This window comes from Protobothrops mucrosquamatus, unplaced genomic scaffold (assembly GCF_001527695.2).
Source record: "Protobothrops mucrosquamatus isolate PMUCROS unplaced genomic scaffold, P.Mucros_1.0 scaffold_158, whole genome shotgun sequence".
NCBI lineage: Eukaryota > Metazoa > Chordata > Lepidosauria > Squamata > Viperidae > Protobothrops > Protobothrops mucrosquamatus.
This window is the reverse complement of record NW_015386234.1, coordinates 343,179-365,971: the sequence shown is the minus strand read 5'-3', so window position 1 is coordinate 365,971 and position 22,793 is coordinate 343,179. Positions and strand designations below refer to the sequence as shown.

The window sequence follows — 22,793 nt, the reverse complement described above, 5'->3', positions numbered from 1 at the left end:
CTGTATAGCAATAGCAAACTCAGCCATTTAAGATGCATTGAAGTAGTTTCCCATGCTTCATTAGGCAAGCCATTTTAATTTACAATTCTGCTTTTATGTTGTATTTTGTTAGATCGATTGCTGATTGGCTTTGTGCTCCAGACACAATGTATTTGTTGGACTTTGTAAAACCAGAATTCCTTTTATTGAGGGTATGTTTTTATTTTGCCTTTATTCTATTAGGAAAGGAAGCAGCCCAAAATAAACTGATAGTGTGCACTGTTATATTAATCTGTTTAAATGTGCTATAGATTATCTTGCCAGGTAATTCAATCACTTTATTGCTTATCTACTGAGCACATAGAGTTCCATCCTGCCCCAGTTAAGCTCATTTTGCATTTTGCATGCAAGACTTGCCATATCACATGTGGTTAGCAGAGATAATAGCAGAAAAACACCACATTTCTGTGATATCTTACTATATAATCATATTTATGTGACTCACTCAGTACAGTTCATACCATTTAAGAAATCATCCTTTTAAGTTTTTCAGCAACATAAATTTAAATCAGAATCGCATGGCTTAGTTGTATCAAATAAAGCTGTTGTCTGAAAAATAAAGCATGTATATTTTATTCCAAAATACAAAATGTATTTCTATGATCTAATCTGCTTGGCAAAATTATGATGGTTCCATCCATGTCGTTACAAACACCATTAGAAAGTTCTGTGACTGGAACATCCTCCCCATTGTTCTTTCTGTGAGGTTTATGCTCAAATTTGAGATATTCTTGAATTAAACTTAAGAAGCATTCATTGCCTGTTTTAAAATTTTATGGTGGCAATGACGAGTGTATTTAAAACCTTTTTAATCATACACATTTTAAAAAAATCCCCACAATGATGTTGGCAATTTATCTTAGTTATGTGCTTCCAAATATTTCCAGTTAACTCATAGCAGTTTGATATTTTCCCACAGTGAGAAAAGAAACACAGAAATCAGGATTAAATCTAGGCAGATGTGTCTTGTATCATTTTTGTCTAAAAAACATATTTGCTAACTAACAACAATCAATCCATGAAATTCAGAAGTCTGGTATCTTTTCAAACTAACTTATTACATGTCATAAACTTTTGTGAAGTGAGGTATATTTCATAAAATTGTATGCCTTTTAATTATAATTATACAGGTATAATATAAGGTACAATTATACAGATTCAGGGCATTTTTCATTTATAAATATAAAATGGGTATTCCATCACTTTTCAATGAATTGATTCAATTTTGATTTCTTCACTTACATTGACCACCGGGAGATGGATATCATGTCATTGGTTTTATTCTACTTGGGATTCATGGGTTCAGTTTCCAGTAGAGAGTTGAAGTCCAAAGAATAACATCTGGCTTCTTATGTCTGAAAAGTCCCAAATAGGATAAAAACTGGTCATATAATGCTTGTCTCCTGGTGGTCATTGTAACTGAAAACAGCAAATAGGATTACACTGTGCAAAATTAGAGATATTTCTCCCTGTTCCAAGGGGTATGTATATGAGTCTGAAAATAACGTAACACTCTGTACATGGGGGCATTGCATAATGTAACATCTGTATTTGCTCTGAGAGCTCAAGGATTGGTGGACTGTATGTATCATTCTAATAGATTTAATTTTTTTCTGATTTCTTAAATTACTGTAGTATCTGACCTCATTATCATAACTTAATTTTTAACCCTCTTTTGATTGTCATTTTTCTTGCCTGAAGACACTTGCTCGATGCTTGATTATGTGGGATGATATAATGCCCAGTTCAAAATGGATTGATAGCAATGTGCCACAAGTAAGTTGCTGCTTTCAATATGCTTGTTATATATAATCAATGATATCGGGATTTTCTGCCTTTCAAGAATGCTTTGTTCACTAGTATCCTTAGATCTTGAATATCTGCTTCTAAACCTCAACCTACTACAAATGAATTTATTTGTTTAGTGTATGGCACTACAAATGAATAGGAGGAAAGGAATACTCCATGGCACTTTGTTAGTTTGTGTGAAAAGTTTTTTAGTTTCTTTAGGTCTTAGCTGATTATACACATATACTAAAGTGCATTTTAGAACAGCCCATATGGCTGTGCATTGCAAAATGTTTGAGTAACAGTATGGTGAAATGATTAAAATGTTTGATGGGCATTTGGGAGATCCAACTTCAGGTCCATCCTCAACCAGGGACAGTGAGGGGGCACTTTAGGTCAATCTCTCCTGGCCAAATCTACCCAAGAAGGTTTTTGTGAATAAAATGAGAAGATGGAGAGCTTTATATGCTACCTTGAGCTACTGAACAAATGACTGGATATAAAGTTAGCAAGTGGACAACATTATTTGGGCAACAATTGTACAATCTCTATTAATCTCCCAAGAAACTTCAGAATTTCTTTCAGCATAGACTGAAAGTCACTTTTCTTATATGGAGTCAGTTAAGCAGTGCATAAGATCCTACTGTGATTGTGGCTATATAATGTAGACTTGCAAGATGCTGAGAATCTCACTTTATTCTCATTTGATAAACAGTTCATAAATTGAAGAAAATGTGAGTGGTGCTTTCAAAAGTCAACCTTCTGGAAATCTGAGAAACCTGCCCATCTTTTTTTCTGTGTCTTAATAATTTAGTTGGAAACAACAAGTTCCAGACTACGTTGCTTGCATTAACCAGAACCCTCCCTGAACGGAGTTCTAGGTGGTAGCAATGGGAGAATGTAATTTTTATTAATTTCTCCTCCTCCAGAGATCCTTTCTTGCAGAGGATGTTCTGTGGCAAGACAGGGAAGAGAGAATATGTTAAAATTGCTTCCACCTTTGCCCTTGACAGTCTGGTAATTTCCCAATATATTGTATTGCAATTCATACCATCTCCATCAGCCACAGAAGGCTGGTTGATTATTTAATAAAAGTTTAATTTAGACAGGATGCCTTTTATAAAATTGAGAGTCACCAATTGCAGTTACTACATTTCCATAGATTGTTAGAGAGAACAGTGTCTCACTCCATGCAACTGAGATGCCCTCATCAGAAGATCTTAATTTGGAGACTTTGGCGTAAGTAATTGTGTTCTGTCTTGCAGAATCGTTAAGCAGGTGAAATAAAGAATAACTCTCAGGCTTATAGAAACATCAATAGCACTTAGACTTATATACCACTTCATAGTATTTCACAGTACTCTCTAAACGGTTTACAGAGTCAGCCTAATTCCCCCAACAATCTGGCTCCTCATTTTACTGACCTCGGAAGGATGGAAGGCTGAGTCAACCTTGAGCTGGGCAGGATTGAACTCCTGACAGTTGGCAGAGTCAGCCTTCAATACTCCATTCTAACCACTGTGCCGCTATGGTTCTATACACATTCATTTCTGTGTAAAAACTGCTACAAAGTGACTTTGAAACTTGAATACATAAACTATTTTTGAAATCAGACTAGTGATGCCATGTAGATTAAATGGAGTATAGCACTTATTATACTGCAAATACAATATGACAGTGGTGGCGAACCTATGGCATGTGTGCCAGAGGCGGCACTCGGACCCCTCTCTGTGGGCACGCGCGCCATCACCCCAGTCCTAGGCCTTCAGCTGGGTTTTATAAAACCTTTTCGCTTTAGGCCTCCGCCGCCATGTGCAAAAAAAAAAGAGGTTCAATCAATGAGTCAATTTCAACTTCTCGTGGGAAAAAAAAGATCTTGCAAAGTTGGAATTGATTGATTGAACGTTTTAGTCCCACCCAGTCTGCTGTTACTACCGCAGCCATGCCCACCCAATGGGCCACACCCAGCCGGCACTCGACAATGCATAAGTGGGTTTTGGGTTGCAGTTTGGGCACTCGGTCTCTAAAAGGTTCGCCATCACTGCAATATGAGGAAGTACCCTTGGAGATGATTATATACAGGTATTTTTGTTTCTTGAATTTCTGGAGAATAATAATAATACATGGAGTAAGTATTTTCACCCTACATTAGGGCCTTCCCATCCATTGATATTAACTATATCAACTATCGATGCATAACCCATAGGAGTCTCCCCAATTACAGTAAGTTTAAAATTCCATTCATAATCGCCCTCAGTATATTCTGACTGTATGAAATGGCATGAAAAACCAGGGCCACACATTAAGTTCCAATTAAACTAATTTATTTTTCATGTCTATGCTCAGGAATCTAGTCGACTAATGGTTAGCATTACTTTGGTATTAGATAAGATTTAACGGAATTCAAGAGGGACTTAGTCTGCTTGTGGCAACATGGAGACTCTAGGCTGATTCTCTTGATTCCACCCTCAGGCTTTGTCACTCCTTCTCCTATACCAGGGGTCTGCAACCTTGACAACTTTAAGACTTGTGGACTTCAGCTCCTAGAATTCCTCAGCCAGCTATGCTATGCTGGCTGAGGAATTCTGGGAGCTGAAGTCCACAAATCTTAAAGTTGTCAAGGTTGCAGACTCCTGTCCTATACTGTAGTCATTATGATACTTTTCAAGTATTACTACATTATTGATACTTTTCAAATGTTATTAGAGTACAGAAAAGTGCTGATTTCTGGCTTCATCTCATAATACAGCTGGAAGGGTCTCCCAGTTCAAACAGGAGGTTTGTGCAGTACGTCTGATACTTGAGATGAGGACTCATGTGAATCCCAAAATTGCTTGTTTACTTTCACATTTCTCATTGAGCGAAACAAACCATTTCATAGGTAGTAGATTGCATATCATTTAATAGATTGCATACCATTTAATTTGAGGATGAGGGTGGGTTGGTACTTTGAGACCTGATGAAATTTGTAAAATCCAAACCTTTTAAAACAGAGGTGGCCGGTGGCCATTAATCTAATATTTCAATGAATCTGTTTGTAAATGGCTTTTAAAAACAAATCAGATTCATATCTTTGGAAACAGCAGTCTGTGTATGACTCAGCTACTTTCTGAGCAAAGAGAACTTTAGTAAGTAGTAAATGAGAAGGAGGTGTAGAGAAAGTGAATAATCTCTTAATGGATTCTTTGCAGCAGCACAAAACAATTTCCCCACTCTTTAGAATCTCTTTTTCTATATTGCATTAGATGAAATCAGTGCAGTTGTAATGAACTCTATAAAAAAGGAGCTTTCAGGATTTCATTTCCTTATTTTCTTCCTGAACCATTCTTCATTTCATTTATCTTCTTTGGAAAACTACGATTTACTATATACTATATACTATATAAAATAAGACCTTCCAGGCATACTTGAAGGTCTTATTTGATTCAATATCAAATCTTCTAGAAGCAAAGCTATTTCAAGGCACTTCCTCAGTGACTCAGTTCATTCCTTTAGTATTCCCCTCCAGGAACCAAGAGAATGCAGCTCACCTGATGTAGAAGGAACTGGAGCCATTGCTGTTTCCCCCCCTCCTTTTTAAAAAATTGAGGCAATGCAGGGCACTATGATTAATTTTTCACAACATTTCAAAAACTTTTATATTAAATGTTTCTTTCTAGGCAGGCTCATGTCTATATCATTGCTGGGGCCTGTTTGTCTCTGGGTTTTCGATTTGCTGGTTCAGAAAATCTGGCTGCATTTAACTGTTTGGTAAGTAGATTAATGGCTAATTAGTATTTGACGTGATCTACACAGCTGGGACATTATGCAAGTCCAGAGTACATTACTATGATTCCAAGACCTGTTTCCACTTGGTTGAAAGACAAATGAGAGTGTCAAGCTTCATGAATGCAAGATTACCTGTGAAAAACTAGTGTTGGCATGCACAAAAATTGAAGAGAGTAGAAAGGGCAACTCTCCTTTAGCTCATGGCTAAAGTAATGATGGTGTCTGGGCATCTCATGACTGATGAGCTCATTGATACTTAGTTAACTTAGATCAATAGATACTGTATACATCTGTTTTTCTTAATACATAGCGTTATTCTATAGTAATACAATTGCCTTCTTTTAAACTCTTCTCTCTTTGGCTCTTCCCAGAGCCGTTCCCCAATGATCAGTTATTTCAGTATTTCCCAGTCAAATTCTTGTTGATGTCTGGGGATAGTGGAAATTCCAGTCCAGAACATCTGGACAATACTAAGTTAGGGAAGGTGGAATTAGTCTTTTAACTAGCTGTACTTGTTGGACAGATAGTTAACATAATGTCTATCCCTTAACTATCAGCCAACATTTTAAAATGGAGTAGTAATGACAATGCTTACCTTTCAATATATTTAAAAACACAACACTGCAAAATGTAGCATAGAATACAATATTGTGCAGATGAATGTCTGTATTTGTTTTTAGAGAACTTCATGAGGACCATAAATGAGGAGATATTCTTCATTTGCCTGATAGAGATTCTTGCCTTAGCCAGATGAACCTCAAATATATTTAACATTGATTCTGTGAAAGAGGAGAATTTCCTTATGGGTAGCACTGTACCAGAAGGTCTAGTTTGCATGATTGGAATCTCTGAGTTCTCTTTCCATTCTGTGCTTGTTTTTTTCATTGCCACAATATATTTGTTCATCTTGAATTTCTCTTTCTAGTTTGCATTTGCAAAAGACTTCATGAAATGTTTATCATCAGCCACAGCTTCCATTGTAAGTTTCTTTAAATTCATTACTGTATTAGTAAAAGTGAAGTTGTATACTACTCTTCTTGTTTAAATCAGTTGGGGTTTATTAGATCATCAAACTGGCTCACAGAAAATTCTACCTTGCCTTATCTTTCCATGTCCATGCACACATACTTAAAATTCACGGAGTGTGTTTCAGTCCACCCCTGTGCTGCAGCACATTACACGGATCCTGTGAATAGCTTTTCGCATGAATGACAGAGAGTTTATTGCAGGAAGCATCTATGTTTTGAGCATGTTGTGTGGAAAGGATCATGTCTAATGCTTGCTTATTAGGTAGTAATTGTTGTAATAATAAACTGTACAAGTTGCTTCAGTTATATGAATGTAAAAAAAAAGATATTCTTTCTGGAAAGTATCAGATTTTTTTTTAGTAGATAGGGTGTAAGCCAAATACTAAGAAAGAGAGAATTTTATGTCATTTGAGATTTATCAGGCTAGTAGGAATTCATATTCCTCTCAAAAGTAATATCTACTCATTCTCTTTTTTCCAAGGGTTCTTAATTTTAGCAACTTTATTTACAACAAGTAGCAGTACTAATATTGCTAGTTAAATGGTTGGCAGCCCAAATCCCTTAACGATTACTAGTAGAGACAATCTGTCTTTTACCTCCTCTTTGCTTAGATTGCAAAAGGCATTTTTTGTTGGCTAGGAGCTGGTGTTTTTATTATTTTTACCTGCCAGGGGCTGTAGTTATATGGCTGTGATAGGGTAACATTACTGGGGTGGAGGTGGGGGGCGGAAAGGGAGTTTTTCTGCTTGTTTCTTTCAATGTTTATGTGATGGGGAAGAAGTTTAACATTTAATTTGATTTGCACCCACAAAAGAAAAAAAAAACTTGACCGTTAAAATCAGTATTTTCCCACTGAATAATGATGGGATGATTCTTGGGTGCGTATGTACAGGATGTGGGTTGCTTATTCTTGGTATAAATGATTTTGTTTTCAGAGTAAGTATTGCGGAAGTTGGTGTGCTTTATATAGTCTGTTATTTGCTAAAATTAGTTCCTCTAAAGATTGCAATCTAGCCAGCTTAGAAGCATATTTAGAATGTGCAAATTAGGTATAAAAACAATCTCTCCCATATTTCTTAGGCTGGACACTATAACCTAGAGACTTGTCTGAGTGTGGTGTTGCTTTCCCTTTCAATGGTGATGGCAGGATCTGGGAACCTGAAGATCCTTCAGCTCTGTCGTTTTCTACACAAGAAGACTGGTGGAGAAATGAACTATGGATTCCATATGGCACACCATATGGCTCTGGGACTCCTCTTTCTGGGAGGAGGAAGGTAATCTGTGGTTTGAGAGTCTTCTGCTCCTTAATCTTTTATATTTCCATGCATATAAACATCCAGAAAGCCAAAAAAAAAACCAAAACCCAAACCTGAAGAATCTAGGATCTCTTTGCTATTAACCTTGGTATACAGATAGAAAATAGAATAAAGAAATAGAATAACATGAGTTGGAAGGGACCTTGGAGGTCTTCTAGTCCAACCCCCTGCTCAGGCAGGAAACCCTATACCGTTTCAGACAAATGGCTCTCCAATCTCTTCTTAAAAATTTCCAGTGTTGGAGTAGTCACAGCTTCTGGAGGCAGGTTGTTCCACTGATTAATTGTTATAGGCTGCAAGGAAGGATAGATCTTGTCCACAGTATTGCTTAGTTATATGAGTTTAGGATTGTTTAGTTTAGGATAATCATAGCATTAGATTGGTTGTTTTTAGAAAAAGTTCTTCCTGGTTCCTAGGAGGAACAAAAACACAGAAACATTGAAAAGGATTTCATAAGAGCATTTTCAGTAATGGCACGTTCCCTGATGGTCTTCCACTATTTTGTTAAGATTTGACTTAATAACACAGTGTATAAATGTTATCTGATATTTAATGTATATGTTCTACTTTCTCACCTTTATGGTGTAATTCTTGGTAACTTTTAAAAATCACATCCTCTTGTATTGGCTTTATAGTTTATCATCATGCTGCGAAATCATAAGTACAGGTAATAGAAAGATAGAATATAAATTATTATATCAAAAAATGAAACTAGAATAAAGAGCAGGACTGAGTGACATTACAGTGTCCCAGAAATTTAGGTTTGATGATATAGATCTTTCCATGCATCTAATAGTAATTCCAAATTCTTTCAAAAGCTAGTTTCCTACAAGAAAAATAAAATATGCAGAATATGTTTCTGTAAATATGTTTAACTAAAGCAAATCAATCATGAAGAAAAAGTTAAGAGCTGACAGTGACTTGATGGCATATAATAAATTTTTAAAAGCAAACCAATGGGATTGAGTTATTCTTCCATCTGTCCATGTAAAGACAGCATATTTTGCTTGCAAATTTTGAATGAAATCCCTGCCATCTCCATTTAAAAACTCTAATAGGGCTTTTGGCGTAGAACTGATATTACAGTCATTATAAGATGGGACCATATTTTGGCTTGACAAGAAAATGCTTTTTATTGTCTCATGGGAAAATATTGTTTCTTTACAGATATTCACTTAGCACTTCAAATTCATCAATTGCTGCTCTTCTTTGTGCGCTCTACCCTCATTTCCCAGTTCACAGTACTGATAACAGGTAAAGGGACCTGATTAAGAGGTAGATAGAAATAGTTTGGCCTGATATGTTTGTCATTTGGCAAATAGGATTTCAACTTGTAATGTCTGGTGAATACATATTTGTTAAAAACAAATCTTCTTGTAGTAATTGCAGAGATCTAGAAGAAACCTAACATTTTGATATCTCTGGTAGGTCTTCAATTATTTATTTAAATTTATTAGCTGCCTAATGCCATATTTGCTTAATACTGTATAATAAACGGAATAATTTTCAGTATGTGTAAAGAAGACTTGGGACAAATTGTGGAAGGAAGAGGAAATATGAAAAAGCTATAAAACATCATGGAACTAGAAATATCTTAGTTTTTTCCATGCATAACATGCAAAAAGAAACAGAATCTAAACTGGAGACTGAAGTTCTACTGTTGGAATAGTCCCATTGAACTGTGTGCCAATCTGGCCAATGATATTCACCAATTCTGAAATTCAATTAAATCAATAAATCTGTCTGTCTGCCTGCCTGCCTGCCTGCCTGCCCCCCCTCCATCTATCTATCTATCTATCTATCTATCTATCTATCTATCTATCTATCTATCTATCTATCTATCTATCTACCTACCTACCTACCTACCTACCTACCTACCTACCTACCTAATTTATTGGCTACATATCTTACCACAGGGTGACTGTGAGTAAATACCCAGCCTCTGCAATCTATAAATACTAATGCACTAAAACCACAATAGTTTTAGCAAGTTCTTTAAATGAATCTTTCAGTGTAAATGAATGAAGCATATATTTTATTTCAGTTATGAAACTGAAGATCTAAAACCTATCAGTCTCCATGCCAGCACAATTGTCCTCTGGCTAAGGAGCAAATGTGTCCTCTCTTTCTCTCTCTCTCCCTCTCTCACAGGAAAAAGAAAAGTTACAATTCAGAAATCTTTGAGGTGTGCATCTATGCCTGCACCCTTACAAATCTACAAATTCTAATTTCAGACGTTTTAATTCCAAAATTATCTTTGATACCTTCTCAAGGCTCTCCAGAGCATATTCTTTTTCTCAACAACTATGAAATCTGGATCACTTTGAAAAAAAAGTGTTTCACAGAATCAAGACCACATCTCTCCAAAAGTAGGAGGGAAAGGATATTTAAATGGATCTTTGGCTATTCATGAGAGATGGATGGATTCATACAGAAAGAGTCAATAGCCTACATTATTTCTTCTCTGCCACAGGTATCACCTTCAAGCCCTGCGGCATCTGTATGTCCTGGCAGCTGAACCCAGACTCCTTGTCCCTGTGGATGTAGATACAGATACCCCTTGCTATGCATTGCTGGAGGTTACCTACAAGGTACGTAAATTCTGTGACACTCGGAGAAAAAAAGGTTTTATTCTCTGAAATGCGGGTTAGGGCAGGTGAAATAACTGCACAGTGCTGCCTGAACTGGAGAAAGCTAGGCTATTCTTTGAAAGAATGGGAGGGATGGTAACTCACAATTGCTGTTTTGCGTTAGGTAAATCAAATCTTTCTCAAAATTAAAAAGGATATTTCTATAAAAAATCCAAGGTATGTAATATTTTTGTAAAACATTACATATCTTGTTGATGTAATGTAAAACAATAGACCAGGGGTAGTCAACCTTGGCTCTTTTATGACTCGTGGACTTCAACTTCCAGAATTCCTGAGCCAGCTAAGCTGGCTCAGGAATTCTGGGAATTGAAGTCCACGAGTCATAAAAGAGCCAAGGTTGACTACCCCTGCATTAGACTATCAACGTTGCTATGTAACTGATGTAGCTGGTACAATTTAAACCACTATCCACCACTAGAAGTTAATCTCAGGGAGTACCCTGCCTCCTAACCTTGGAACATTTGGTGCATTCCAAGTGCATTATCTTAAAACAGACTGCTCAATCTTTTAACCCTGGAATAACCTTTGAAATAATTTTCAGATCTCAGGGAAATCCTGCATAAAAATATATCTACAGTTCACAGTACATTAATGTGACCATTAAGTTGTGGATATAATCATCCAATAATAATAGTCAAAGTGCAAAGTTTAAAAAAATGTGGGGTTGTTTTTTTCCAATCACAATCTTTCATAGAACCACTTCCGACCTCTTGCAGATCCTATCAAGAAAGGTTGGCTTAAAGAAATAGCTACACTCCACCCATAATTTGGCATAGCCTTAAGATAAAACACATGAAATGAAGAGTACGATTCTGAAGAACAGACAATATCTGCAGGATCAGTTCATTATTTTGTAGTAAAGCCACAAACCCTGGAATGGTCTATGGCAGAAATATCCCATGGCCTTAAAATTAGAAGATTTTTTCCATGTAATCCATCTATTTTCTTGAAACCTGGTTGTTTCATCCCATGCGATTTAGAAAACATCTTTCATGCCTGTAAATGAGAAAAGTAGTAATTTGAATTTGAGATGTGGGCTTTATACATTCCACCTAAGCCAGGGGTAGGCAACCTCGGCTCTTTTATGACTGGTGGACTTCAACTCCCAGAATTCCTGAGCCAGCCATGCTGGCTCAGGAATTCTGGGAGTTGAAGTCCACCAGTCATAAAAGAGCCGAGGTTGCCTACCCCTGACCTAAGCTTATGTGGTTTGTGAATGTTTTCTACATCTACATTTCATATTTTTTGACTAAACTGTTTTGTATTTCAAAGGGAACTCAGTGGTACGAAGAAACATCTGAGGAATTTATGGCACCCACCCTTCTCCCTGAACTTCACTTACTGAAGCAGGTATGCAAGATGATTCTCTTTTGCAAAGTTACTGAGATGTAGTTCCTAAACCCCTGCACGTGCAGACAGCATTTCTGAGAATGCATGTTTAAGAAGGTGATATGTTCTTCAAGGGCAAAACGTCATATATCAGACTCTCTAGACTTTGCCAGGAGGAAGGATTCTTTGGAAAGTATGGGGACTTCCCCTGAAATACGGAACTTGAAGGTTTTTTGTAATCTTATATCTACAACTTAAATTTGTTATCCTTCCAGATCAGAGTGAAAGGTCCCCGATATTGGGAACTGCTGATCGATTTAAGCAAAGGGCTGCATCATTTAAAGTAAGTGTCATGCTGAACATTCTGAATAGTTGTACGCTGTCTTGCAATTTTACTGGCTCTGGAATCCAAATATAAACAGCTGTTTGCTTTTCTATTGTGCTACAGATAGTACTTAACACCATTTCTCAATCGGTCCTTAAAGTTACAGCTGTTGTGGCACCATCGCACTCACACGATCAGAGTTCAGGCACTTAGCAACCTGTGTGCGCTTAGGACCATAGGGGCACTTTAATTCCCTCCGGCCACTATCTCTTCCCTTCTATGCCCTGTTGGCCCTCTGTGTTTCAGGCCTCCTGCTGCCCTTTCACTGTATACTTAGTATACTGAAGTATTTTGTATCTGGAAGTATATTTAGTATACTGAAGTATTTGTGCTGTACGACCATTCTTAAATTACATGAACAACCATATAGGGCATATCTTCTTGTACTTTGTGTACTAAAAGAATAAATAAAAGAGTTCAACTCAATATTTCTCTCTTTTTTTCCCCCCAGATCAATTCTTTCAAAGGATGGTGTGCTCTATGTAAAACTCAGAGCTGGGCAGCTTTCATACAAAGAAGACCCCATGGGCTGGCGAAGCTTGTTAGCACAGACTGTAACTCACCGAAATGCAGATGCCTATGCAGTGAAGGTAGCTCTTCTCCCCCTTTGAAATTACCGTGCTGTCTGCTGCCATCTAATCGTACCAGCAGTGATGCTAGATAAAACTTTTTCCATTCTGAAAGAATTAACTAAATTTTTTAACTAGAAAGCTGAGTTGGGTAATGGAAAATGAATTCAGAGATATGGTAGAAAGGCCGTCACCGGGAGATTAATGGTACCTGCAAAGTACAGGCATGCCTCGTTTTATTTCCCTTCACTTTATTGCTCTTTGCAGATATTGTTATTTGCAGATTTGTTTTACAAGACCCTGTACCAGTAAAAAGATTACTTGCTGAAGGCTCAGATAATAATTAGCACTCTTAGTAATAAATTATTTAAATTATGTACATTTATTTAGACATAATGCTATTGCACACCTAACAGACAACAGTATAATGTAAACATAACTTTTACATGCACTGGGAGACCCAACAATTGTGTGACTTGCTTTATTGCGATATTCGCTTTATTGTAGTAATCTGAAACCAAATCTGCAATATCTCCGAGAAATAGCCTAAAACTCAAAAACATCAGGTTACCACTAAGCTGATTGATTGATTGATTCATATACCACCTCATTCCAGAGATTCTAGGTGGTGTTTAAAGAAGTTTTTTTAAAAAATTGTAAGCAATAATCCAGATCCCCTCAAAGACTTCTGGAAAACTCAAATTTTAACTATTCTCCAGAAGGTGATAAGAATACAGACCACCCTTGCCTTGGGGATTAGCAATTCCAAAGAAAGGGAGCAGCCACTACTTCCTGCTCTCCCTCATGTTAGAAAGGGACCTTCAGCGGGCATTCCCTTTTCACTTAGGTCAAGAGAGCAGCATCTGTTTGGGAGAAGTTGTCTCTAAGATCCAAAAGGGCCTGAGCCATATAGGGTTTAATAATCAGCATCTTGAATGGCACCTAGATAACAGAAGTGGCATGCTGGGGGGCGGGCACAGGGTGAGAATTATGGAGCATTGGAACTATCACAGAAAAACCACACTCCTGAGCCCAGCTCTTGAGAGGTTAGACTCTTAAGTAGTGTGTCTCTCATGATCTCATGGGACAGGAAGAATCATTTTGAAGATACTGTAATATCCAACATAGTACTATATAGAGCAGTGGTGGCGAACCTATGGCACGTGTGCCAGAGGCGGCACTCAGAGCCCTCTCTGTTGGCACGCGCACCATGCGCTGGAAATGACAATCGTCCCTCTTCAACCAGCTGCCCACTAACTCACCGAGCTCCCATCTGGCGGGATGCATCCCCGCACTGCTGTTTTCCCTCCCTCCCCCCCATCCCATCCCTCCTGGCCTCACATGCTGTCCTTTTCCTGGGCACGACCCACTGCATCGCCTCCTCAGCTGTTGGCCGTCCATCCAGCTCAGAGGCAGCTTCTCTGAACTGCTGGCGGTGGGCTGCGGAGCCCCAGAATGCGCCAGTTGAGGGGCCGGCAGGCTGTGGCTTCTGACGGACACTGTCGGCCCCCATGCACTTGCTGGCCTCTGTGTGTGGCCAATGGTGTCAGGCAGCAGCCGCCCCGCCCCCTGCCTCGCCTTGCCCCGCGGCAATGGCACCCCCGCCATGCCTCGCCTCACCCCACAGGACGAGCCTCCTGCCCACCGCCCCACCTGCCAGAGACCCCCTGGATCTCCCCTAACCCTGCCCGGCCCCCATAGGCGTCCTTCCCCATGAGCAACATCGAGGTGACCATGCCCACCTTGGCCACACCCATCCAGTCTGCCATGACCACAGCCATGACCACCCAGTGGGCCACGCCCACCCGGCACCCGGTGATAAATAAGTGGGTTTTCGGTTGCAGTTTGGGCACTCGGGCCCTAAAAGGTTCGCCATCACTGATATAGAGCTTTATATGTAATAACTACCATCCTGAATTGGGCTTGGAAACTTATAGATTACTATGCAATGGCTTAAGAACAAGTGCTAGGTAGTCAAAGTGCATCTTGTGCATCAGCAATCAGACCACTGTATTCTGTAATAACTGTAGCACCACACAGAGTGTACTCCAGTAATCTAAATATGTGGAGATGAAAGCATGACTATTTTTCAAGAGGTTCTTACCAAGACACTGATGGTGTGGGGGATGTAAAATGTACTTTCTCATAAAGAATAATTTGCAACCAAAAAAGGGAAATCTTCTAATTTCAAATATCATTTTATTTTTAGCCAGAAGCTATTTCTGCTTTCACATCTGATCCAGCACTGCTTTCATTTGCTGACTATTTTTGCAAGCCAGCTGCTACTATGGGGCAAGTACGTTGTCAGATGTAAACCTGGCTGGGAAAATGGGGGAGGGTGTGTAAGGGAATTAGTTATATTGGTCAAAAATTCTGAAATGTCTAATGACATAGATGATCCTTATCCAACCTGGATTTCCCAGCTATATTGGGCCACAATTCTCATAATTGGCAGCCAGAGGATATGCTGACCAGAAATTATAGGAACTATGGTCAAAGACATAGGGAGTAATGAGGATGATCGGCAGTAAGGTGGATAGACTTAATTAGAGTGGTGATGACAGATCATTGAAAGACTTAAAAGACCAGGTTAGGGACATAATGGAGAACATGATTGCCACGTCACCAATGCTTTCATTACTGAAGCTGTGACAATACTATGGGAATTGGTTTCTCCTAAAATAGTTCCCAACCGTGAGGAAATATTTAATATCTATGCACACATTGCATTTTAAATAAATGAATAAGGGATTCATCATTTTGCATTTAATTCTAGCTTTCTGGTATTGGGATCCAAGAAGAACATGTAATTCAAGTCTGAACTGAATGCTGTGTTCTAGATACTGTAAAACAGAAAATACTCCCAAGTATGTTTTTGAATTGGACTAATTAGAAAAGGTGCAAATGTTTAAAAGAGTAGATGGTGTGCTTTGTAAAATATATATTTTTTATTTCAGAAACAGGAAGTTTTTGACCTCTTTTCATCTATTCTGTATGAGTGTGTTACTCAGGAAAATCCAGAGATGTTGCCAGCTTATATAGCAATTGACCAGGTAATTTTTTCTCCTCAGCATATGTTCTTATTCATGTATACACTTATTTTTTAGTTTAAAGAAAACAAACATTAAGTGAATTTACAATTATTTTAATTTCCTGAATTATGCTTTAAAAATTTACTTGTAATAATTTATCCTCAGTCACATTTTATTTTATGCTTTCTAGAATTCAAGTTTCCGTTATTATCTATAACAAACATATATCTGAGGAAAATCAAATTCAGTGGAACATCACCTTGTGATAATTATCTTACATGTAACTCCTTTGCCCCTACTGTATTAATTTAATTCCCTCTTCATTTCTTTTTGTGCTAGGCCGTGAGACGATTAGAAAAAAAAGAAATGTCTGAGACATTTGACTTGTGGCAGATAAAGTTGGTTCTAGAGTTTTTTAATTCCAGAAGTCATCAGGAAAGAATAAGGAAAAATCCACATGCAGGGCTTTTCATGAATTCAGAATTTTTACCTGTGATGAAGTGTTCTATCGATAATACCTTGGATCAGTGGCTGCAAGGTAAAGCTTTCATTATCTACTGTACTGGTAGAAGGCTACAATAAGTTCTTTAAACTGAAAATGGTTTCTACTTTAATTTTGACTTTTACCCTAGAAATGAAGAAAATTAATGTGGTAATTAACAGTTCTTTGTTAGTATATATTGAAAATGGAGGCATAGGCATACAAGGGAAGTATCAGTAAGTACAAGGTAGTGTTAGCCAAGGAAAAATACACTTTGGGAAAAAACTAAGAGATGCTCACCTATTAATGATGCGGAATCCATAATGAATACTTTTAAACTGATAATAGAGTGAAGAAAGAGGAAATGGGTAATGGTGATAGTGAAAGGTATGAAATATCACAGAGGAAGATATAGTCAGTTTGCTAGGATTTTGAACAGAACTCTACTTTCCAATATTTGGTGCAGATCCCATTTATATCCCCTAAAATATCTCCCTTGTGTGTATTTCAGCTGGCGGTGATATTTGTTTGCATTCCTATTTAAGTGGACAACTTATTGATGAATCTCAATTAAGTATGTTGGCATGTTTCCTTACATATCATTCAGTCCCAATTCCAGGACAGCTGTTAGCTGGAGGCTTGGAAGGTAAATTTACCATTTTGATCCTTTAAAAAATATTTTAACACTAAGGCAAAGGCCTCCAACCTTTCTCAGTCGGCAGACCGCAGGGAAAGAGGGGGGGAAGCATTTTATGTGCGCGCACAGACACAAACGGGGCCACGAGTGAGAGAGAGAGAATGAATTTATGATACAGCAGATGAAGACTAGATTCATTGTCACCGTTTAATGTTGTTGGATAAGTAAAACCCATGAGGCTAGAGAAGGCGTGAAACATAATTTTTAAAGCATGGTGATGTGATTATCTAAATGTACTAAGTCACAGACAGATCTCTGAACCCTGTTAAAATGTGCCTATTTGATCTCCGTGTTTTAAATAATAGGAAAATCAAAACTGCTGTACACCACCAAAGGGCTATACAGGTAGTCCTTGACTTATGACAATTGAGTCCAAATTTTTTGTTGCTAAGAGAGACAGTAGTTAAGGGAATTTTGCCCTTAACTTTATAACCTTTTCTGCACAGTTGTTAAGTGAATTACTGCAGTTATTTAGTTAGTAACACGGTTGTTAAGTGAATCTGGCCTCCTCATTGACTTTTGCTTGTCAGAAGGTTGCAAAAGGTGATCACATGATTCCAGGACATGCAACCATCATAAATATGAGTCAGTTGCCAAGCATCTGAATTTTGATCATGTGACCATGAGGATGTGGCAAAGGTCATGTGAAAAACAGTCATATGTCACTTTTTTCAGTACCATTATAACTTCAGTCACTAAACGAACTGTTGTAAGTTGAGGACTACTTATATTTGTTTCTAAAACACAGCATTTTTGTATGTATGTTCTTACAGCTGGAAAATTGTTTTCTCTCAATATATTTTCTAGGTAGTACAAGTTTTTCTGAGCTCCTCTTGAAATTCAAACCACTGAAGATGCCAGTTCGTGCACTGCTGAGGCTTGCACCTCTTTTGCTGGGAAATCCACAGGCAATGACTTTGTGAAACCAATTACGCAAGATTGACTTATCTGAGTAACCAGACACAGTACCAATGTAGTATTTTACATGGAATGAAAGATACATAGCAAAGATATACCTTTGCTTTCAAGTTCACAAACTTAACATCTAACACATTTTTCCATTCCCTTTTTATGTTTTCAGAGTGATCAAGAGAGGTTTATATATATTGTTGGACGGCTGACATGCCAGTACAAATTAATACATTTACTTTTGTAAATAAAATTTGTTTGCAAAAAACAAAAATGTCTTGATGATACACTTGAAAAATAGACCATCTGGAAGTAAAATATCAGCGCCATGCAGTGCAGCATCCTTTGGTCAATTGCATTTAATCGTGTCTAATTGTAACAACATACAAACAAAAGTGATGGTTAATAGTTTTGAATCGCCAGTGGGGGAAATGCAGACACTGAAATATTTCCATATAAATCTCCAAAGTCTCAGATTGCTCAAAAGTAATACAAAAATCTAGTAACATAGGCAGTGTCCTGTGCTACTCCTATATTCTGTGAGTATTCAAAAAGAACATTTACTTAAGTGATTTGGGACATTCAATCTTTCCCTCTGGGCTACTTTGTTTTGTTGTGTTTTGTTCTATATAGCAGGGGGTCCCCAACCTGTGGGCTGCAGCCCACTAGTGGGCCGTGAGAGGATTGCAGCTGGGCCACAGGAATGGCTGGTGAGCACACGTGCGCATGAGCATCTTCACCTGCGTGAGCAGCAGTCGAGCTCCATTTACACGAGCGCCAGGAGCGCCACATCCCGATACTTCATGGCCTGCATTGCCAAGGCACCCAAACACATAACACAGATTGATGGATATGGGTCTTCATCTTATGACCACCATTGGGGCCAGAATTTCTGTTACTAAGCAAGGTGAATCTCATCCGATGTTAGAACTCTTTTTTGCCATGGTTGTTAAGTGATTCATGTGGTCATTAAATGAATCTGGCATCCTTTGTTGGAAGCCAGCTGGGAAGGTCACAAATGGTGATTGCCTATCCCAGGACTCTGCAACTGTCATAAATACATGCTGGTTGCCAAGTGCCCTGAAATTTAATTATGCAACAGTAGGAATGCTGTGAGGAATGTAAATATGAGGGCCGGTTGCAAGTCACATTTTTCAGTGCCATTGTAACTTCGAACGATTGTTAAATGAATGGTGGTATGTTGTGGACCACCTGTAGAAGCCACATTTACGGTGGTCCCTCATGCATGTGAGTCCACATGCAGGAATAAACACAAAAGCACTCTTCCCAGAGGACTGGAGTTGCATGGATAGTTCTTGACTTACAATCATTTGTTTAGTGATTGTTACAATAGCACTGAAATGTGATTTATGACCATTTTTCACACCTATGACCACTGCAGCATGCCCATGATCACAGGATGAAAATTTGGATGCTTGGCAACTGGCATGCATTTATGACAGTTGCTGTGTCTCAGGATCATGTGAACACATTTTGTGACCTTATTTGCACCTTATTAGGGCTTAATTACTTTAAATGAATAAATAGCACTAATTTTAACTGAAATTAATATAAACTCTTATTGCATGCTCCAAGAATGAGTTTGATGAGCAATTACTCCTAATTGTTTACAAGCGAGATGGTACACAAATTGATAGCACAGTATGATATTCATTTATTCAGGCCTCATTCATTTACTTAATCATGGTTTCCAAACAAATCAGCGTTTCTTACATTTCTAGCATGTATTAGTTACTAGATCTGATTTCAGTCAACCAACAATCAAAGGCTCATTAGATGACTCATCTCAACCTATCCCACAAGCTTGTTGTGGGAAAAATTGAAAGATGGAATATTTAAGATGCTCCCTTGCACTCCTATTTAAAAAATGACCTATAAATCTAACAAATAAACTGATGATAATTTTCCAGGTTTATACAAGATAATGTCAAAACATAATTTACAAATTATGGTTTCACAGTGCATTAATCCATAAGCCATACTGAGGCTTGGCATGTTTTAATTCAGCAGTAAGTCTGTAATGGGGGGAGGCATATACAAGGTTCCCTCCCACCCCATCCAATATTACGCCTTTCTACTGTATGTCAAAAGTTTGTAACCAAGTACTGTTATGTATTCTCAATTTGCTACTAAGAAATATCAACTAGCAACATTTGTGGAAAACGTCTGGGAAATAGGGGAGAGACATGTAAAATACCCACAAAGGATTTTGTACATGTAGTCTTAAAATACACCAGAGAAACAGATTTCTTCCATTTTTTTATAGAGATAGTAATAAAAAAGAGCATCAACTTGCTGTCATGTTTAACATCCTGACTATTTAAGTTCTAAGCCTCTCTTAGGCATGAAAGTCAGCTGGGTGACTTTGGACCAGTCCAGGGGTAGGCAACCTTGGCTCTCTTTATGATTCGTGGACTTCAACTCCCAGCTGGCTCAGGAATTCTGGGAATTGAAGTCCACGAGTCATAAAAGAGCCAAGGTTGCCTACCCCTGGACTAGTCACTCTCTTTCAGCCCAACCCAACTCACAAGGTTGTTGTGGGGAAAATAGCAGCAAGAGTATTTTTTTGCTGCTTTGAGTTGACCATATAAAATACATATACAAAGGTGGGATAAAAATATAATACCAACCATAATAATAATAGAGAGGCTAATTCTGACTGCACAAGACCAAGCTGGAAGAACAAATGCATACAAAAGCAGAGTTAAGAAAACAGCAACAGATAGCCAAAGCAAAGAAGCTGAAGAAACGGTCTACCAAGCTGCTGAAAAAAGATCGCACACAGGATTATAAACAACGTCATGACAAAGTAACAATTAGGTTGCATTTGGGATACCTGTAGGAAATATCACTTGCCTGCAAGCAAGAATCGGTAGGACCACGAAACAGACGAAGTAATAGAAAATGGTGAGATTAAAGTGCTGTAGGGTTTTACAGTTCAAACATCTGCCCCACAACACCCAAGACTTAACAATTGTGGATAAGAAAGACAAAAAGTCTGGATAGTGGAGACATCGGAACAGAAGAGAAAGAACAAGAGAAAACCACAACATGCAAACACCTGCAAGCAGAAGTAGAACGACTGCTGCAAAAAAAAAGCAAAAGTAGTGCTAAATAGTAATAGCGCCTTGAGATGAACACCCCAGGCATTGACAGAACCCCCATCGCTCAACTGCAAAAGGAAGCTTTCTTGGAAGAAGCTTGCATCCTACCACGGTAGCTTTAACATTGTTAAACAACGTCTGCCTATCCCAGGTCCTTGGAAAAGACTCGATAGGTGGACAAAAATGCCAAATCCAGTGTAAACACCGGGCTGACTCCGCGGCCAGCCATCGTAATGAACACGAAATGAACTCGTGGTTTCAAAATACGTACGTACGGTTCTGTAAAGCGGCAACTTCCACTTTCCCAAAGCCCATTCGTTCTCGCGTGAAATCTGCACGTGAATCAAAGTTCTCGGTTCTTGGCGCATCGCTGCAAAAGAGAAACGCTTCCCAAAATAAACGGCGGGGAAACACAAGTCATCTTTGCTCGGCTTAACGCGTTCTCAGAAAATGTGACAAGCGAAAAGGGCTGCCGCGCGCAGCCCCAAGAGGGAAGCTTCCTGTTTCATTTAACAAATGAAGAAGTAGCTGTCGTCAGATTTGAAAGCAGCCGGTAACGTGGCCCGGACCAATGATTGGGGCAGGGAAGGCTGAGTTTCATTTCTGGCGCCCGTTACAAACGCGGCTATTGCGCTTTCTCCGCACACGTGGAGAAGGCGCCCCTTTTGCTGCTCTCTCGCCCGCTTTTGGTTTTTTTTCCAAGCTACGCTGAGTATGAAGTGGTCGATAGCCGCAACGTCTGGGTGGCTTGGGGATCAGACTCCCTTAGTAGAAAGCGATATTCGGTAAGATGGAGTTCCTTTACTTTAAAATCGGTTTTTGGGGCTGCCTCCTTAGTCATGAGCTTTGGTCTGGTCTACGCTACGCCGGCTGATGCTTGCTTAATAACATTGTTCGTATTGGAGGATCCCAGTTGATATACCGTAGTGTAACTATCAACTGGAAGTGTGTGTGTGAGAGAAGTCTAGCTAGTATTCTACGTAGTTGCTTAATGCGGGAGGGGGGAGGGAAACGGGATGCAGAGTGGAAGCCCTCAGGAAACCCTTAGCCTCAATCCCTGGACTGCAAATACTGTACACTTTGCACGTGTAAACGTTTGGAAGATCACGCTCTGGTGATGCCCGTTTGTCTCTATAGTATATTGATGACCTAGCTAAGAATGAAAGATGTCATACATTAACTCTGGATTAGTAACCTTATGGCAGGTTATTGTTATTTATCATTTAGTTATATAGAGAAATAATGTTCTTAATCATAGTTCAGTTATGGTTGAGGGTGAAGCTTAGTTCTCATCATATACCGGGGCTACAGATATTTGTCACTATTACAAACAGTTATGTTTTTCACTGGAATGGGATTGGTACTAATCAGAAGTTTGTGAGATTATGAAATGAAATTCTGAACCTGTGGAGGGTGAGAGAAAGTAGTAAGGCCTTGTTGGGAAAAAACTGATCTTTCTACCCTAAATTGACTTGGCCCCCTGAGAATGTAAATTCCTTTTATCAGCATAATACCAATCCTGCTGGGTATTATTCTGTAAGTCAACTAGAAATCAACTTTTCTAGATAACTGAGCAGTCTGCTCCACAAAATAGAGTGGAATTTACTTTTTAATTAACCTGTGAAGCTATTGATAAAGGTTCAATAACAAGCATCAAACTGTTGTGCAATGTTCTG

At 38.6% G+C, this 22,793-nt stretch overlaps 1 protein-coding gene across 1 annotated transcript in view; it reads left to right on the top strand.

Annotated features, from left to right (window-relative positions):
* Positions 1–18,243, top strand: part of ANAPC1 (anaphase promoting complex subunit 1) — a 55,572-nt gene extending 37,329 nt beyond the window's left edge. Inside the window, exons 32-47 of the mRNA XM_029285040.1 lie at positions 113–191; positions 1,741–1,815; positions 2,990–3,066; positions 5,487–5,577; positions 6,521–6,574; positions 7,704–7,897; positions 9,107–9,193; positions 10,413–10,530; positions 11,863–11,940; positions 12,195–12,262; positions 12,756–12,894; positions 15,083–15,169; positions 15,831–15,926; positions 16,245–16,443; positions 16,898–17,032; positions 17,891–18,243. Coding sequence (XP_029140873.1) covers positions 113–191; positions 1,741–1,815; positions 2,990–3,066; positions 5,487–5,577; positions 6,521–6,574; positions 7,704–7,897; positions 9,107–9,193; positions 10,413–10,530; positions 11,863–11,940; positions 12,195–12,262; positions 12,756–12,894; positions 15,083–15,169; positions 15,831–15,926; positions 16,245–16,443; positions 16,898–17,032; positions 17,891–18,006 — 1,693 coding nt within the window. The 3' untranslated portion in view covers positions 18,007–18,243. The remainder of the gene's footprint in view (positions 1–112; positions 192–1,740; positions 1,816–2,989; positions 3,067–5,486; positions 5,578–6,520; positions 6,575–7,703; positions 7,898–9,106; positions 9,194–10,412; positions 10,531–11,862; positions 11,941–12,194; positions 12,263–12,755; positions 12,895–15,082; positions 15,170–15,830; positions 15,927–16,244; positions 16,444–16,897; positions 17,033–17,890) is intronic.
* Positions 18,244–22,793: the final 4,550 nt, after the last annotated feature.